The sequence below is a fragment of the Myotis lucifugus genome, unplaced genomic scaffold (genome assembly GCF_000147115.1).
Source record: "Myotis lucifugus unplaced genomic scaffold, Myoluc2.0 scaffold_365, whole genome shotgun sequence".
Lineage (NCBI taxonomy): Eukaryota > Metazoa > Chordata > Mammalia > Chiroptera > Vespertilionidae > Myotis > Myotis lucifugus.
In genome coordinates this window covers 5,274-24,172 of record NW_005871413.1, presented here as the reverse complement: position 1 = coordinate 24,172, position 18,899 = coordinate 5,274, and the positions used below count along the sequence as shown (strand labels likewise).

The 18,899-nt window shown below is 43.3% G+C and overlaps 2 protein-coding genes across 3 annotated transcripts in view; both read right to left on the bottom strand.

Annotated features, from left to right (window-relative positions):
• Nucleotides 1-9,421, bottom strand: part of LOC102421612 (putative uncharacterized zinc finger protein 814) — a gene marked incomplete at its 3' end in the record, with an annotated part of 45,051 nt that extends 35,630 nt beyond the window's left edge. Inside the window, exon 1 of the mRNA XM_023764983.1 lies at nt 7,441-9,421. Within this exon, the coding sequence (XP_023620751.1) occupies nt 7,441-8,985 (1,545 nt within the window). The remainder of the gene's footprint in view (nt 1-7,440) is intronic.
• Nucleotides 9,422-17,069: 7,648 nt separating this feature from the next.
• LOC106699297 (zinc finger protein 501-like) overlaps nt 17,070-18,899 on the bottom strand; it is a 7,087-nt gene continuing 5,257 nt past the window's right edge. For both annotated transcript variants that reach the window (XR_002832305.1, XM_023764927.1), the window contains exon 2: nt 17,070-17,705. The gene's annotated coding sequence lies outside the window, so the exon portion shown is untranslated. The remainder of the gene's footprint in view (nt 17,706-18,899) is intronic.

Here is an 18,899-nt window from a genome sequence, read left to right as displayed (position 1 = left end):
CAATTTTTAACTCCCAGAATTGAAACCAAAGCTGTCTTTCTGAGAACCCACAATCCTACTCCTTACACATCTTCCCCACCCTCAACCTCCTCCAGGGCACCCCCAGTTTAGTGTGGACACCAGGCCCTAAGGCCAGTGCAGGCTGCTTTCACATCACAGTCCTATTAGTCACTGTTACTGCCCTCAGCAAGAGCAGAGTGTTTGGGGCCTGGGAGTGCATGCATCTCAGCTCTGGGCCTTGCCTGCAGGGCCCCAGCCGCTGTCTCGCAGACCAAGCCTCCAAGACAAAGTCAAACCGGGGCTTATGCTTCACCCCTAAGTCTCCACACCAGGTACCAGGGACCATCAGCTCACACTTCCTCTTTCTCTAGCTGTGCACACCACTGGGTAATGTCTTCCTTCTTCCGACCCCAAGTTCAGTCCCTCAGCTCTGCCCCCTTCCTACTCCATCCCAGTAGATCAACCATGAACTTGGCATATGGTATCCGAGAGTGACTGTACCATAGTCCAGCCGGATGCAGGACCACACGTCCTCTGAGAGTCTCCACAGCCCGAAAAGCCCCGAATGAGTCTGTGCCGTCCTCCCTGCAGCCTCTGATCTTTCCGTCAATACTCACAGCCACATCCTCAGGGACCTTCAGATGCAAGTCACCCCCGTCCTCTCTGCCCTGCACTTGCTGTGTCCTCAGCAGCCACAACACCCCTCTCTCCCCTCCGCCTTCCTCACGGTCCTCCACGCGGGATTGAGCTGCAGGACGGGACAGGCGCCCGCACCCGGGCTGTCCCGTTGGGTGTGAGGAGGCGGTGGGGGCCCGGGGGACGCGCACTCACCTCAGCCCCGCGCCCCCAGGCGGGCGCCGCCATCGGACTTTGTGTGCGGAGCCGGGCGGGAGCGGCGGGAGCAGAGGCCGCGGAGGGAAGGGGGGTCCCTTTCCGGGCCCGGGAGCGGGTCACCCGGGCGGGGACACCGCATTTCGTACCCGCGCGTGTGCTGTGTGCGCCACGACTCTCCTGCCTTCTCTGTCGGGCCATCTCCACCAGGACCCAGCGATCTGGAAGCTCCGCAACAACAGCTGCGTAGGTTTGGATGGAGTCAAAATGCAGGCTCTGAGGATGCAGGAAGTCCCGCCCCTTGAAACACCTTTTCTGACCCTTCATTGGCTAAGCTGTTGGTATCCCCCACATGGTGTTCTGGGTAATGTAGTCATTGAGTCCAAGTAAGTGATCAGGGTCTTTTTTTTCTTTTTCTTTTTCCCCCACCATCACTCCTGTAGAAAACACGGAGATCGCCACTGGAGGGGCTATGAAATGTCACGTCCTCATGAGAGAGACATCTTGAAAATGGCTACAGAAAGCTGTCATCTCTTCCTGGTGAAGGGACTTGAGTCCATGTTGATGAAAAGAGATTATCTGGCTTGGCCATTGTCACTGAATGGTTTAGTGTTGACCAGTGAACTAGGAGGTCATGGTTCAATGACCTGTCAGGGTACACGCCCATTTCGGGGTTGATCCCCAGTAGGGGGCGTGCAGGAGTCAGGGGAGCAATGATTCTCTCTCATCACTGATGTTTCTCTGTCTCTCCCTCTCCCTTCTCCCTTCCTCTCTCTGATATCAATTTTTTAAAAACCATATTTAAAAGCACATACACATTATCTGTGATCCAAATATAGCAGTCATAATTAAAGAGACATGCCTGCATTAAAGAGTCTGAAAAATTTTATCACATAGATGACCTACTTACACCCTAGTATATGTATTTGACAAATATAACACAAGAATGTAGGCCCAGCCTTTGAAATAGAAAAGATGCAACTCTCTTGTTTCATTATAATTTTAACGTCAAAATAAATAAATTTTGGAAAAAGTGGGAGAGTTTGTGAGCAAAAAAGGGCCACATATTATACCTGACAGTCTCCATGGAGGCCTGAGTGGCAGCCTTACCAACTCAGAGACCTAAGGTAACCACCCAGGAGAGTCTGAAAATAAAACTTTCTAACTAAAAGCAATTCGTACTGAGTCATCACATCCTTGAGTAGTATTTTTCCCTAACAAAACGTCAATCTTCATCTTAACTTAGCCTATCTCTTGTCTATTTACACATTGAATAACATAATTGATAACATGCTTTTGGAATAACAAACAACCCCCCCCCTCTCCCCCCCCCCCATCCCCTCAAAGCACAAGCACTGCAACAGTTCCCCCCTCATTGTTATTGTCATCATGTTAATTGCTGACTGTTAACTATCCTGTACCTGCTAGGGGAAAACTATAATATTGGGGACTAGCTAAGGTTATAGGAAATATTAATCACCCTCCATTAATTGTGTTTGCCTCTTTCTGGTTAAAGAAAGGACATTCTAACCTGGCTGAGAGTTTTACATTCCCGGGACCTGGGAGTCAACCTTAGAAAGCGGTCCATTGATTTCAGAGAGGAAGGTAGAGGGAGAGACAGAAACATCAATGATGAGAGAGAATCATTGATTGGCTGCCCCCTGCACACTGCACACTAGTGATTCCCTCACATGTGTCTGCCAGGGAAATGAATCCTGAGCCACGCCTGCCAGGCATCCTTATGTGATCTTTGTCCTACCCCACGTAAGCAGCTGGCGTATGTGGGTGGCAGAGCAGATTTTTGTGGATGACCTGCTGCCCTCCCATTGCCAGCAGTACTGGAATAAATATTCATATAGGATTCAACCCTGTCTAGGCTTAATTGACTCAAGTAGTGACAGGCTGACCAGACCCATTGGTTGTCCAGTTTCATACCCACCTATGGAAAAGAAGTATATGTCTATCTTTTAATTTTTGTCCAATCCTAGAGGTCACTCCTCCCTTTGTTATACTGTAAATCAGAAGATGCCTTAATCAATAAGCCAAATTTATTTGGAGTCCTGTTCATTATTGCTAGCAGTAGTGGGCCCAGAGGAACTCTTTTTTTAAATATATATATTTTTAATTTAAACATAGCCTTAAAAAAATGTTTGTGAAGTGATAAAAGGGTTCTGAAGGGAATCTTAAAAGAAAATTATAGTAACAAATTTTATAGAGCACCTGAATTAACTTAAAAAGTAATCATATTTTAAATCTTAGCATACATATACTTATGTGAATAAAGGGTCAATTTTCTTATATGTAAATAGAGGATTAAGGTTTTCTTAAAGTTTTCTTTCCCAGGCCTGTGTGAAGTAATTAGGAAGGTGACTCAACTGTGAACCCAGCCAGCAGAACCAATAAGCAGTATCAGACCAACCCACCAGAAGTCAAAACATCATCTCATCGCCTGATGACTAATTACAATAGCTGACATCTAAGGACCCCCGGGCCTGCAGGTAGCTACATTCCTCACCCTGGTCTCTTCCCCTTTATAATCCTGTCCACTACACCTTGCTAGAAGGCAGGATTTAATGCTTGTAAGCACCCTGTCTTCTTAATGGGACTAACCATTAGTGTCATTATAATTCTTTGTTTTTCTTATAGTCCTCAAAATCAGAACTTGAGAAGTAAATGTGCTTTGAGGACCCTGACATTCAAAGCAGAATGTTCGCTGCTTCACTCTGTCTTGTACATCCAGCAAAACAAAATAGGGGGACATACGGGGAAGCAAGTCAGTGTATGTGAGAGCACCTGGTGTTTACAAGATCTTTATGCTTAGTCTTTAGATGTCCTTGCTTAAAGGACACTGCAGACGCATGTGTCTTCTCAAGGATGCTTACCCTGCTGATAATATCTAACACTTAGTTTTAGCTCAAGCTGTGGTTACAATAAAAGCCTAAGGAGGCAGGCGAACAGGGCTCTTTGGTTCCTATAACCAGGCTGTCCCTTAGCCTTCTCTTTCACACAAACGTGGGTCAGAGTAATGATTCATCCATCACTCAGGGTCTGTGGGCCAGTCCTGGCATTGTTAAGTAAACTTGGAAAATCTTCATTTCTGTAATTGTGGATGTTCCCAACAGCTCGATGTTAGTTTAGACTTCCCAGGTTTTTGTGAGGATTAAAAAAGAAAATGCTCAAAAAGCAAACTCTGGCCCAGGAAAGCACTGTTTGTCACTTTTTTTGATCCCCAGAGTCCTAGGGAAGTCCTGTTATTACCTTCATGTCACAATGAGACAACTGAAGTGCAGGGAGCTGGAGTGAGTCTCCTGGAGATTCCAGGTTGGAGACTCAACATGGAGACCTCAGTGATCACAGTACTGCCTCCCTGCAGATGGATCAAAGGGTTCAGAAAGGCCCTAGTTCTTTCTCAAAAGGCTTTAAAAGCAATGGTGACTGTTGGCATTGGGGAAGTGAAGGGTTCCTGTCCTGAGAATGTTTCTAAAGGTTGCTTTTCTGAAGGTGATGGAGGATGTTAGTAGTTGGGGTTAAAATTAAAAGTATTCATTGCATTGTGCATAGAATTTAAAACCTAAAAAATTCCCAGCTGGTGTTGCTCAGTGGTTAAGCATAGATGCATGCACAAAAAGTCCCCCCGCCCCCATTCTATTTTTCATCAGGGCACATGCCTGGGTTGTGGGGTCCATTCTCAGTAGCAGAGCGCAGGAGGCAGCCCATCAATGATTCTCTCTCAACATTGATGTTCCTATCTTTCTCTCACTCTCCTTTTCTCTTTGAAATCAATAAAAAAATCTTAAAACTCTCTAAAAATATGTTTTTTAAACATATAAAATATTAAAACACATTATCCCAAAACAAAGACATTTTATTTCCAAAATAAAAAAAGGCACAAAAGGAGTGAAATTCCAACATTCATCTTTGTTATTCCATTGTTTTTTTGTTAAAGAAAATTGCAAAAACTCATAGCACATTAGGCAGAACATATGAACAGAGGTTTTAACAAAGCTATAGATACAGCAAATATACATCTGAGAAAAGACCCACCATAAATACCTAGAATAATACAATAAAACAGTAAGGTAGCATGAAAAACTTAGGGAAAAAAATGTTTAAATAAAGAATGATTGACCAAACAAAATATTCTCTAGGATGTGGAGAATGTAAATCCCACATACACTGCTTGAAAATTTCAAAAAAATACAATCAGTTTAGGTTTGCTTTTTATTTTTGAAGAATACTTTACTAATTTTTAGAGAGAGAAGGGAGAGGGAGAAAAACATTGATGGGAGAGAGCCATATCAGCCAGCCACCTCCTGCACACCCACTTCTGTGTATCTATCTAGCCCACAACGCAGACACATATTCCCACTGGCAATCAAATCCACAACCCTGTGCTGCACGAGATGATGCCCAAGCACTGAGCCACACCAGCCCTGGTGGTACATTCAATTCAGATCACAATTTGCTAATCTTGGTAAATTTAAACATTCATCTAGCCCAAAACTCAGATTATGCATTGAATTTTTGACAAAGGTAAATAACACTTATATCCATATAAAGAATTGTACACAAATGTTTGTACCAGCTTTATTAGAAATAACCAAATATTTATTAAAATGGACAAACTATGGTGATATATCAATGATAAGAATATCTATCAGAAAAAAATATGAGTTACTTATATATCTTAACTAAATCTCCAAGTATTCATGAAACATAAATTAAAGTACAAAAATGCTTAGAAAAACCAAAGTTCTCTATGAAAATGGAATGTAAATCCATGGTTACTAGGAAAGCTGTAAAGAACAGGGACAGATTATAAGAGGTCATGAAGCAACTACACAGTGACAGATATCGTCAGTATTATGAGTATAACGATGGTTACAGTTTCATGCACATGTCAAGATGTATGAAACTCTATACTTAATACATGTCATTTACTCATTATAGTTTTTCAAAAATGGTTCAAGATAAAACAAATGTATGTTCACCTATTTTAGAACAACAGGTTTGGCAACTCTATATTCAATCCACATTCTTATGCCCTCTGGGCGAGTCTCATCTCAGTGACAGAAAATGTAACAAACAAGTAAGAACTTTCACCCAAACCCACTGGAATGCTGACTAGGTCACAAAAGCCACATCCCTGGACTAAAGACAGCCTTTTTCTTCATCTTGGTTTTGCTACCAGAGCACCAATGGCTCTGATGAGAACATAAGAGAAGCTACAGGAAGCCACAGAAGCTCTTGATTACATTCAATGACAATGACTGCTCCACAGAAGATAAACATGCCTGGAGTCACTCAGATATGTGTACACACAGGTCTTGAAGTCCTTTTTAAAAAAAAGCCCGGATGCACGTTTAGATGAGGACCATTGATCTAATGGGCTACACTCTTGTCCAACAATCAGGTCTGTGTTTCTGCAGTGAAATGGTTTCCCCTACTTGCGATGGTCCTCAAACCAGTGACCAACACCCATGAAATTGTAGGCATTAGGGCACATGGCCCTCTGCAAGACCTGGGCAAGTGATTCCCTTCAAATGTATTGTCATCCCTTGAAAAGTAGAAATAAATTCATGCTACAAGAAGACCTACTTGAGGCTGTCACAGCTACCCCCTCTTTGGAGTGATCTCTGTGTCTCAAAGCATCCATCTTCACATGAGGACTAGAGAGTCCACAGTGTTTCCTAGGAAAATATGGGCAGCAATGTAAATTTGGCAAAAACTGCTAAGTTAATTTCTGCACCATAATGTTCCCCCAAGGGCAAAAATATTTCAGACCCCATAAACGTTTTTCACCTCACCATGCTTGGAAAGCGCAGATCTCATTATAAACTAACCCATATAGTAAACAGCACACCCAAGATTAAAGAAGTCTTAGGAAAAAGCCTTCATTATTTTACAAACCAAAGAGACATGAGTCCGGCAGTTCTTCTATTGATGACTGAGGCACTCAATAAAGTCATCACTAGCATCTAGGGAAAGTGTGTCCCTGAAAATGGCAGTCCCTCTGCAACATCATGTTTACTGGCGCCAATAGTAATCAGTCCTATGTGGCAGCTCATGACAGGGAAACAAGAACCAAGGGCTCAGGTATTCCTCATTTTCTTCAACAAATTAGACAACAGAGTTAGCTTTCCTGGGCACATGAGAATGGTGACTGATGCCATCTGTAGGGACCGTATAGGTGGTTCAGGTGAAATACCTTCAGCAACAGAAATATGCAGTGACATAGACCTGGCAACACATCTCTGTATGTTAGAATGTGCAACATAGATTCATATGATACCAACATAAACAAACATAACAACAAAGTCACTTGAGGGGACTTTTCATAATGTAGGTGATTAAATGTATGAGATACAATTCAGACTAATGAGACTTCACAAACTTTCTTTTACTATTGCTAAGATGGAACTAAGAAACATTTCCTACACATCTAAGATATTTCTCACATTTGGTTTCTTTTGTGCATAGCCAATTAAAAAATTTGGCTGAGATATCTCACATTAACTGGACTAATAAAGGCTTTCTTCGGTGTGAAATCTCTGATGATATAGGAGATGATCGCTCCTGGTAAGAGATTTCTCACACTCATTGAAGTTATAAGGCTCTTCTCCTGTGTGAGCTCTGATGACAAAGAAGGTATCTGCTAGTGGTAAAAGATTTCCCACATTTACCACACGCATAAGGCCTTTCTCCAGTGTGAACTCTCTGATGAAGATGAAGATCACTGCTCCTGGTAAAAGATTTCCCACATTCACTGCACTTGTACTGACTTTCTCTGGTGTGAAATCTCTGGTGACAATGAAGTCTATCAATCCTCATAAAAGATTTCCCACATTCACTGCATTTATAAGGCTTTTCTCCTGTGTGAATTCTCTGATGCCGATGAAGGGTAGTGCTAGTGGTAAAAGACTTCCCACATTCACTGCATTTATAAGGCTTTTCTCCTGTGTGAATTCTCTGATGACAATAAAGGGCAGTGCTCCTGGTAAAAGATTTCCCACATTCACTGCACTCATAAGGACTTTCTCCAGTGTGAAATCTCTGGTGACAATGAAGTCTATCAATCCTTGTAAAAGATTTCCCACATTCACTGCACTTATAAGGCTTTTCTCCTGTGTGAACTCTTTGATGACGATGAAGTTCACTGCTAGTTGTAAAAGATTTCCCACATTCACTGCATGTATAAGGCCTTTCTCCAGTGTGAAAACTTCGATGGTAATGGAGGCCACTGCTATTGATAAAAGATTTCCCACATTCACTGCACTCAAAAGGACTTTCTCCAGTGTGAAGTCTCTGGTGACAATGGAGGCTATCAACTCTCTTAAAAGATTTCCCACATTCACTGCATTTGTAAGTCTTTTCTCCTGTGTGAACTCTCTGATGACGATGAAGGGCAGTGCTACTGGTAAAAGAATTCCCACATTCACTGCACTCATAAGGCCTTTCTCCAGTGTGAAATCTCTGATGACAATGAAGGCTATGCATCGTCGTAAAAGATTTCCGACATTCACTGCATTTGTAAGGCTTTTCTCCATGTTCATAATGAAAGCTAGAAAATTTGGTAAAGTAATTCCCACATTTACAGCACAGAAAACACTGACTTCCAGCATGGACACACTTGTCCTGAATAAACGTGTGATTGCAGCCAATGACTTTGTTATATTTTTTTCTCCTTTGAAACTTCACCTCACATTTCAAAATATCTTCTGGCCTATCGCTGGTCTCAGCAGCCTTTAGGTGGAGATGTCCTGACTCAGTAAGGACACCCTGTCCCACCTCCCCACAGGTGACATGATTCTGGGACACCTGGAAATTGCAGCTCTTTGCAAGTGAGATCCTGTCCACATCTCTAATGAAAGTCTTCTCTCTCACATGCTGCTGGTGAAATTTTGTACTGAAATAAAATCCTTGTGCACAGGCCCCACACCTCAACAGTATCTGTCTGTGTTGCTCAGTCAAGTGGAAAATCTTTTCCAAGACTAGCCCACATCTCTCACAGGGGTGGCTCTCCTCAGAAGACAAGGGTAACTTGGGAATACCTGCCTGTGACACTCTTACAGAAACCTTCTGTTCAGTGGGTGCCTCCACATTCTCTGCTCCACAGCAGCAACCTGAACAAAAGGAAACGCTGGTTAAGTACATGCTGACCTTATGAAAACAGAATATCTTCAACACAGATGTTTATCTGTCTTGACTAGGCTTGATTCCATAGAAAGATTTTCAAGACAAATGAGTTAGATTCTGAGAAAATGGCTGTTATACATTTCTTGGCCCCAAAGGTCAGTCAATGGTGAAAATCTCACCAAGGGAGGTACAGAGCACAGGATGGGACAAAAAGAAGAGAGGCAGGGTCTGCTAGTTGTTCCTCCACAAATGGCTTCCTTTAGGACCTTTCATGCTGGTGAAGTGAGTCTGGGTAGAACAATTCAAATGTGCTCAAACCCATAAAAAATCAATTGTATTAGAGCACATGATGTTCTACCTCAATACAGTAATAGGTGTGCACTCTAAGGCTCTGCAGGCATGGACCAACGGTGGAGGGCACTAAAGAGAGACCTGTGAAAGTTTAGAGAGGTTAGGTTATCCATGGACTGGGCATCCAAGGAGAATGAGCACTGATCACTATTAAAACTGTGTCGTCGGCACAATGTCAACAAGAAGCAAGAACAAGAAGAATTGGGTGAAGAATGGGCAATGGTACAAAACACTGTAGAACCAAATGGGTTCCTTGTTATGAATGTAACAAAGCCCAGGTGTTATATTACAGCCCTTTATTCAGGCAAAACCACCTGTGTTTATATTGTTTCATTCATAAAGTCATGTTTCTATTGTGATGCAAAAAATGATTCTTCCATTTAATTTCCAGTCAATCCATTACACAGCATAAATGATAGAAATCACAAAAGAAACATTGCAACAACAAGCACAGATGAGATCACAGGCAAAAGACCTATGTGAGTGACATCAGCAAGATGGCAGAATCAGAGATATGAGAATTTTTCCCCATCCCCAGAGTAAGTAGACAGCTATGCATGAATAAAAAACCCCCACAGGAAATGAGAAGAGTACAATGAAGACAAACAGTATTACAGGACACCAAATAAGGACAACTGCATAGAAAGAATGACTGGAAAGCCTGGGTGAACAAACATATTTAAAGACAGCTACAGTCAAAAACAAGGGTCAGAGTTACCTCCAGCAGCCACTGTGCTTCTGCTATCCTTGACCATAGTGGCCTGTTATTCGAAAAATACTGGAATTTAAAAAAAAAAAAATTATATATATATATATATATACTTTTATTGATTTTAGAGAGGAAGCAAGAGGGAGGGAGAGATAGAAACATCCATGATGAGAATCATGATGGGTTGGCTGCCTCCTACAAGTCCCCCACTGGGGATGGAGCCCATAACCCGGGCATGTCCCCTTGACCGGAATCGAACCTGGGATCTTTCAGTTCGCAGGCCAATGCTCTATCCACTGAGTCAAACTGGCTAGGGCTGGATATTTTTTTAAAAAAAACTACAGAATGGCCCCTGCCAGATTGGCTCAGTGGCCAGAGCATAGGCCTTCGATTGCAACCCTTGGATCCCAGGGTTGATTCCGGTAAAAGGCACATACCCAGGCTGTGGGCTTGATACCCAGTAGGGGGCATACAGGAGGCAGCCAGTCAATGATTCTCATCATCGATGTTTCTATCTCTCTCTCCATCTCTCTTCCTCTCTATCTGAAACTGAATATAAAAGAATAAATGAGAATTCCAGGGGAGCCACATAAAAGAGAGAACTGAAAAAGGTATAGAGACAAAGTAAATGAAAAGACAGCCTACCACAGCTCATGTATAAAATTCAGAAAATGCAATTCTAAGGGGCAATTTTATAGGGATAAATGACCTACATTATGAAAAAAAAAAATCTCCAAAAATACTGGCACCTCAGAAAACTAGAAACAAAACAAGAAAGTAAACCCAAAAGTTGGAAAAGAAAGAAACAATAAATATTAGAACAAACAAAAATAAAAGGAGAAAAGACAAAATACAATAATACCTAACAGGTATTTTTTGAAAGATACAAAATTGGAAAAAACTTTAACTAAACTAGCAGAAAAAAACAAACAAACCAAGCCTCAAATAAATTGTAAAGAAATGAAAAGACATTACACTTGACACTATGAACCACAATTCATCATGAGATGTTGATGTTAGCAGGTGACATGACACTCCATAGAAAAATTTGTCAAAATGCCATTATGAGCTTCTGAAATTAATAAACAAATTCAGAGGCCTGGCCAGATAGCTCAGTTGGTGAGTGTGTGGTCCCTATATGCACCAAGGTTGTGGGTTTGATCCGCCATCAGGGCACATGCAGGGGAGAGCCAGCGAATGCTTAGATAGGTAGAACAGCAGATCAATGTTTCCATCTCTCTCTTTCTCTGTCTCCCTTCCTGTCTCTAAAATCAATAAATAAAGGATGGTTAGTATGGCTTAGTGATTGAGCATCGACCCATGAACTAGGACAGTAATGGAGAACCTTTTGAGCTCGGCGTGTCAGCATTTTGAAAAACCCTAACTTAACTCTGGTGCCGTGTCACATATAAAAAATGAGTTCGCATGTCACCTCTAACACGCGTGTCATAGGTTCGCCATCACTGAATTAGGAGGTCACAATTCAATTCCTTGCCCGGGCACGTGCACAGGTTGTGGGCTCAATCACCAGTGTGGGTCACACAGGAGGCAGCCCATCAATGACTCTCTCTCATCACTGATATTTCAATCTCTCTCTCTTCCTCTTCCTCTCTAAAATCAATAAAAAAAAATATTTTTAATATAATTTATAGAATAAATACACCTGTGTTGCTCAGTGGTGAGAGGGCTGGCCTGTGTATTGGAGGGTCATGGGTTAAATTCCCACTCAAGGGCAGGAACCTCGAGAGCCACCCAGACGGCTTTGTCGAAGGCCCGAGAACCAGCGCGCAGCCCCATGCACAACTATCACCCCAAGGACGAAAGGGGCGAGAGCAGCTGTAGTGTTGCTTTCTCCTCACTTTTGGTAACGAAATCCTCATTTTAAACATAAGAGGACACATTATTTTAAAAAGCCGTTACGTGTCTCCGTACCCTTTCTGAGTAGAGCGTGAAGAAGTTGTGAGAGACCTTTCTGAACACAGGGACACGTCACGGATGGAAATAGCTACATTTTCCATGTGTATGACCTTTGACCCGGCAACAAAAAGCGTACACCTATGGATGAGGACAGTGGGGGCGGTAAGGGCAGAGGGTGGGGTGGGAACTCGGTGGAGGGGAGCTATGGGGGGAAAAAGGGGGCACAACTGTAATAATCTGAACAATAAAGATTTATTTAAAAAAAATAAAAAAAGGTTTAAATTGTAAAAAAAAATTAAAAAAATTAAGAATACAAGGAGAACCCTAACTGGTTTGGCTCAGTGGATAGAGCGTTGGCCTGCGGACTCAAGGGTCCCAGGTTCGATTCCGTCAAGGGCATGTACCTTGGTTGCGGGCACATACCCAGTAAGGAGTGTGCAGGAGGCAGCTGATCGATGTTTCTCTCTCATCGATGTTTCTAACTCTCTATCCCTTCTTCTTTGTAAAAAATCAATAAAATATATTTAAAAAAAAAAAGAATACAAGAAGAAACTGGTGTTTTTCTTACTCACAATTATAAGCCTACTTTTGCCTCCGCCCTATGTACGCAGTATATTTTAATGGCTGTGTAGGTGGTTTCAATCTCCTCCTCCATAAGACACAGCTGATAGATTTTGTAATTTACATAGACTACAAGCTCTGCATTTGCAAATGTGTATGTCCACCTCTTGATGTTAGTCATTGACCAAATCCCATGCACAGGAAGACATTTCGGGGACATTCAGTTTGATATTATCTTTTTAAAAATATATCTTATGCCCTGACCGGTTTGGCTCAGTGGATAGAGCATCGGCACGGGGACTGAAGGGTCCCATGTTCGATTCCAGTCAACGGCACGTACCTAGGTTGCGGGCACATCCCAAGTGGGGGGTGCGCAGGAGGCAGCTGGTCGATGTTTCTCTCTCATCAATGTTTCTATCTCTTTATTGCTCTCCCTTCCTCTCTTTAAAAAAATCAATAAAATATGTATTTTTAAAAAATACATCTTATGTTGGGGATTACCTTCATTTTGTGCATTCATTTGTTCTTGTGGCATCTGATACAGTGTGAGGAGTCATGTACATGTTTATGCAAAAATGTTTATTGAAGTGATTCCATTAGTATTGTGTTCTAATACTTGGAGAATTACCACCATTTTTATATAGGAAATGTCCCTTCCACCCCCTGCCTTTTTATTTATTTTTTTTACAAAAACTAATTTTTTAATGTAAAATATTTATAATAAAATGTAAAGGTGAATTCTATACATGTTCAATAAAAACCATATCTTAAAGTTAAAAAAGATACTTTTACTGCTAAGCACTAGTAGCAAGTATCTGAGCTTGCTAGAAAAATGGTGGCACTAGACCTGCTGAACGGAGGGTTGCCTAAAACATGGAACTTATAAATAAGGGGGTGTGGGGGAGTACTACCCAAGAAGCACAATTAAGCACGTATAAAAAGTATGTAACAAGATATTAATATGTAAAATATACAAGGTATTCAAAAGACTTTTTAACCAAAAAATACAGTTAATAAATAGGATAAGGACGTAGAGACAATTTTTAAAAAAATATGTACAAATGACCAACAGGAATATAGAAAATACTTTCCTCATTAATCAAGGTGGAATCCCTTACCTTCCTGCAACACTACCAACCACAAGTCCTTCCCTGTGAATTTAGTGCAGCGGGGAGTATTGGGACTTCAGGAATAGAAGGGAGCAGCAGAAACAGACCAACCCTTCCTAGGACAGCAACTACTCAGGAAACTGGAAAATCAATCAGTACCACAGTCTACCTGGGAGGACAGAGCACACCCTGGGGAATGGGGCCTGGGAAATAGAAAAGCCAAGTCCAGGTCACTGGTGAGAGTGAGGGTCTTACCCTGCGAGGATGTAAGTTCAAAGTTCTCCAGCATCACATTCAGGTACAGCTGTCTCTGACCCTCATCAAGGAGGCTCCATTCCTCCCTGGAGAAGTACAGGGCAATGTCCTCAAAGGTCACGCCAACCTGTCACAATGGAGACAATTGAAACCAGAGCTGCCTTTCTGAGAACCAGTAATCCTACGGCTTACAGATCTTCCCCCCCTCAACCTCCGCCAGGACACCTGGTTACTGTGGACACCAGGCCCTAATGCCAGTGCAGGCTTCTCTCTCATCACAGTCCCATTACTCACTGTGATGGCCCTCAGCAGAGCAGCTGGGTTGGGTGGGAAGGATTGGAGGAGGAGAGGGGAGAGGGCAATGCCATTTAAGGTCTGGGCGATCCTGCAGGGCCCCAGCCTTCCTGCCAAGCAACACCACTGCAGTCTCCTAGATCCTGCCTCCAAGACAAAGCCAAGTGTGGGTTTATGCTTCACCTTTGAGTCCCCACACCAGGTCCCGGGACCATCAGCTCACACTTCCTCCAGATGTGCACACCACTGGGTAATGTTCATCCCCTTCCCATGTTCAGACCCCAGGTTCACTCCCTCAGCTCTGCCCCCTTCCGGCTCCAATGCCACTGGATCTCGCTGGACTCCCCCATGAACTTGGCATATGGCGTGTAGAGAGCTTGTAGTCCAGCCGGATCCAGGACCACCCCAGGCCCCTGATGGACCCACAGCCGGGAAAGCCCCGAATGAGTCTGTGCCGTCCTCCCTGCAGCCTCTGATCTTTCCGACAATACTCACAGCCACATCCTCAGGGACCTTCAGATGCAAGTCACCCCTGTCCTCTCTGCCCTGCACCTGCTGTGTCCTCAGAAGACACAACACTCCTCTCCCCTCCACCTTCCTCACGGTCCTCCACGCGGGACTGAGCTGCAGGACGGGACAGGCGCCCTCCCCGGGCTTGTCCACTTCAGCATAAGGAGGCGGTGGGGACCCCGGGAGACAGGAACTCACCTCAGCCCGTCTCCTCAGCCGGGGCGCCGCCATTGCCCTCTGTGGGCTGAGCCGGGCGGGAGTAGAAGCCGCTGCAGGAATGGCGGACCCTGTCCCGGCTCTGCTTCTGTCCGGGTTGTGGCTCCGAATTTTAATCCCAATTGTGAGCCGTGAGCACCACTGGAGCCTCCCACCATTGGCTGTGTGTCGGGGAGCACCGCTCTCCAGCCTTCTCCCCGGGACTGTGCGACCAGAAAATCCTGAGCGACTGAGACAAAAAGTTGAGAAGACAAAACCAGCCAAGGGGACTACTAGTCCCGCCCTACAGGAGCGGCCAAACGGAAATGCCTTATCTGAGTCCCCATTGGCTCATCCTGGTGGCATTCCATGCGTGGCCTTGTGGGTAATGTAGTTTCTACGCTCCAAAGCCAGGATCCTGTATTTCTGAGTTGACTAAAGGCCAGGATTCAGGGGCAAATAGCCCCAAATACACCAAGTATACTAGGGGTCCTCTAGCGCCTTCAGTGGAGGTAATCCCTGGGGAAAGTTTCTTTCTAATGCATCTGTGGCTGGTTTTGAATATCTTTCTTACAGGACCTGCTCTTTTTTTTTTTCTTTTTTAAAAAAATATATTTTATTGATTTTTTTCGAGAGGAAGGGAGAGGGTTAGAGAGCTAGAAACATCGATGAGAGAGAAACATTGACCAGATGCCTCTTGCACACTCCCCACTGGTGATGTGCCCACAACCAAGGTACATGCCCTTGGCCGGAATGGAACCTGGGATCCTTGCGTCCGCAGGCCGATGCTCTATCCACTGAGCCAAACCAGTTAGGGCAGTACCTGCTCTTTCTGAATGGCATTCATTGTTTGTTCATTCATGACTTTTTTGGCATGTGTCTCCTTCAGGCCATATATAGCTGGAGGAGGTTGTTCAAGTCTGTAACTGCCTTAACCTGCCTCCATTGAATCCATTATACAAAGTTTATGTCACAAAACAGACACTCATACTTAAGAGCATCTGCTTCTGATGCCACTGGAAGTGTCAGCCCTGCCTGAGCTGCCATGTGGATAAGATGTCCAAGAGACATGTGAAAAAATGCTCAAAGTGACTGATGATCAGAGAGATGCAAATTAAAGCAACAATTAGGTATCACCTCACCACTGCTACAATGGCTGTCATCAGTAAATAAACAAAGCATGCCCTGACCAGTTTGGCTCAGTGGCTAGAGCATCGGCCTGTGGACTGAAGAGTCCCAGGTTTGATTCCGGTCAAGGGCATGTACCTTGTTTGCAGGCAAATCCCAAGTAGCGGGTGTGCAGGAGGCAGCTGATCAATGTTTCTCTCTCATGGATGTTTCTAACTCTATATCGCTCTTCCTTCCTCTCTGTAAAAAATCAATAAAAATATATATTTTAAAAGAATAAACAAAGCACAAGTGCTGGGGAGGATGTGGAAAAAAGGGAACCCATTTCACTGCTGGTGGGAATGCAAACTTCTACAGCCATTATGGAAATCAGTTTGTGTGTTTGCAAAAAATTTAGTATGGAACTGCCATTTGATCCAGTGATTCTACCTCTAGGAATATATCCTAAGAAATCTGAAACAATCAGATAGAAAGTATGCACCCCTCTGTTCACAGCAATTTACAATAGGAAAGGTCTGGAAACTGCCTAGGTACCCATCAGTAGAGGAGTGGATAAAAAACTGTGGTAATTTACACCATGGAATACTATGCAGCATTAAAAAAGAAGCATCTCGTACCCTTTCACACAGTATGGAGGGACCTGGAGAACATCAAGCTAAGTGAAATATGTCAGTCAGAGAAAGACAGTATCACTTGATCCCACTCACATTTGGAATCTAATGAAGAAAAAAACTGATGGAGTGGATTCTGAGACATGGAAGCTTGGAAATTACTGCAGAATCTGAGAAGGAAAGTGGGGCTAGTGGAAAAAGAAACATCCACAGGTAAGGATTAAAAACATGCACACACACAGGAAAACAAATTCATCTGGGCTTTGAGCATTTTCTTCTGTTGTCTGAAAGCAAGGGGAAAGCTCTAGCTTGCTGGGTTCTGGGTCTGCTCTACATTTGTGTTTATATATCTGTCTTCCGTCAGTTGAGTCCCTGGAAATGCTGATACCCCTCCATGTAACCTTCTCCTGCTTCACAGGAGTCAATTGCTTTTGGTGATGTTGTAAGAAATGTCCAAACCTGTTGAGAATTTTTCTTAGTTTATTTGACCCTAGTCATGACATTTGCCAGAAAGCAAAATAACAACAGGTTGAGTAACGCTCAGGAGAATGGCAGTTTCGCACCTTTTTTATACATTAGAATCAAAGGAGAGGACATAAGTGGATTACATGACATCCACTGGTGATAAATTAGAGGGGAGAGCTAAGGAGAGAAATCCCTGGTATTGAGTAAACAATAAAAAAAAATAGACACACACTTATTTTTACATGATTATCGATTAGTATAACAGTTAGTATTTAACTCGAGAGCAACACTAATTGGGGCTCTGTGATCTTCTGCATTAGGAGATTGTTCTCTTAGGAGTCTGTGAAACAGAAATGTCCATAAAAATCCAAAGGTATGTTATCCGAGATGCAAAAAGACGACAGGTTCAGTAAGGTAAAATTTGTTCTTTGCAAAAACAAACAAACAAAAAAACAGGCTAGTACATACATACCCAGGTGACTAGCTTTTACTTGGAAAGTTTTAACTTCAAAGCATCCTATATGGTTCGTCTTAGCCTCTGAGTTTGCAAGATTGCCCATGCCATGCCAGGCCCCCTGAGCTTGCTAAGTTTACTGTGTGCCATCATTTTTGTCCATACTGGGGAGTTAGAACCTGTGGGATGAGGAGGAAATTCAATGAGTGGTTTATTAAATCTGGGACCCATTGCTGATGTCCTCCTGAACACAATGCCCCCAGTATTGCTGGTGTCCCTTTATTTGGTCCCTAGGAGGAGTCACTCTTCAGGTCAATAAAGCCCTAGGTTCTAAATGTGGCCAAGGTATTTGTAAGGACAAGAAAAAGGTCTGTTTCTTTGCTGTGGCCTTCCACAATTTAGCAGAAGCAGCTGCTAATTAAACCGCAAGATTGTTGGCTCCTCTAATTGAAACAGCTCCTCAGTTCAAACTGCTGAACAAGATAAGCTACTCTCAATGCTTCAGTCTTACAGACCCCTCTCTCCTGCAGTTGTCACACCTCTGGGAAATTTTGGACCAAGGCGTCTCTAGTTAGTAGAAAGTTTCCTTCTCTTCAAACAAGCCTCTTTTGACCTCTTCGTAGCTGTTGCTCTCGTCATATTTTATAGGCTTGGGGAAAATACTGATAAGACACCTCCTTAGCGCATCTGGAATACGGTCTCCTGGAAAGAAAACAAACTGTAACTTTTTAAGACAGCCCCTCATAGCTACTCAACTTCAGCTGAGCCCAAGGCCGTCCATTCCTTGTCCCTTAGCAACAGCCACTGCTGAGCCCTAACCGGTTTCACTCAGTGGATAGAGCATCAGCCTGTGGACTCAAGGGTCCCAGGTTCGATTCTGGTCAAGGGCATGTACCTTGGTTGCCGGCATATCCCCAGTAGGGAATGTGCAGGAGGAGGCAGATTGATGTTTCTCTCTCATCGATGTTTCTAACTCTCTATCCCTCTCCCTTCCTCTCTGTAAAAAATCAATAAAATATATTTTTTAAAAAACACATAAACCCAGCCACTGCTGAAGAGCAGAAGCCACACTTTCCTTCCTTGCCCTGGAGTGATTGGCAATACTTGGCCCTTTGGTCCCTTGGAAAGTAAAATTAACTTTCCCTCTGCATAACTTCTTGTAGGTGTGAAATCTTTCGCAGCCAGCATCACAGCCCAAACCCTAAGGGTATTCCTTTCTTCTAAGAAGTTAAGAGGAGTGACTATGAAAGATGAGGCAATGAGAGTGTCAAGGCAAAATAATATTTCCTTCCTCTTTCTAGGATCGTAGTTGGCCTGGAAAATTAAACTGATACATATAGGTTACAGAGGAAGACCATAAAAACTACTACATG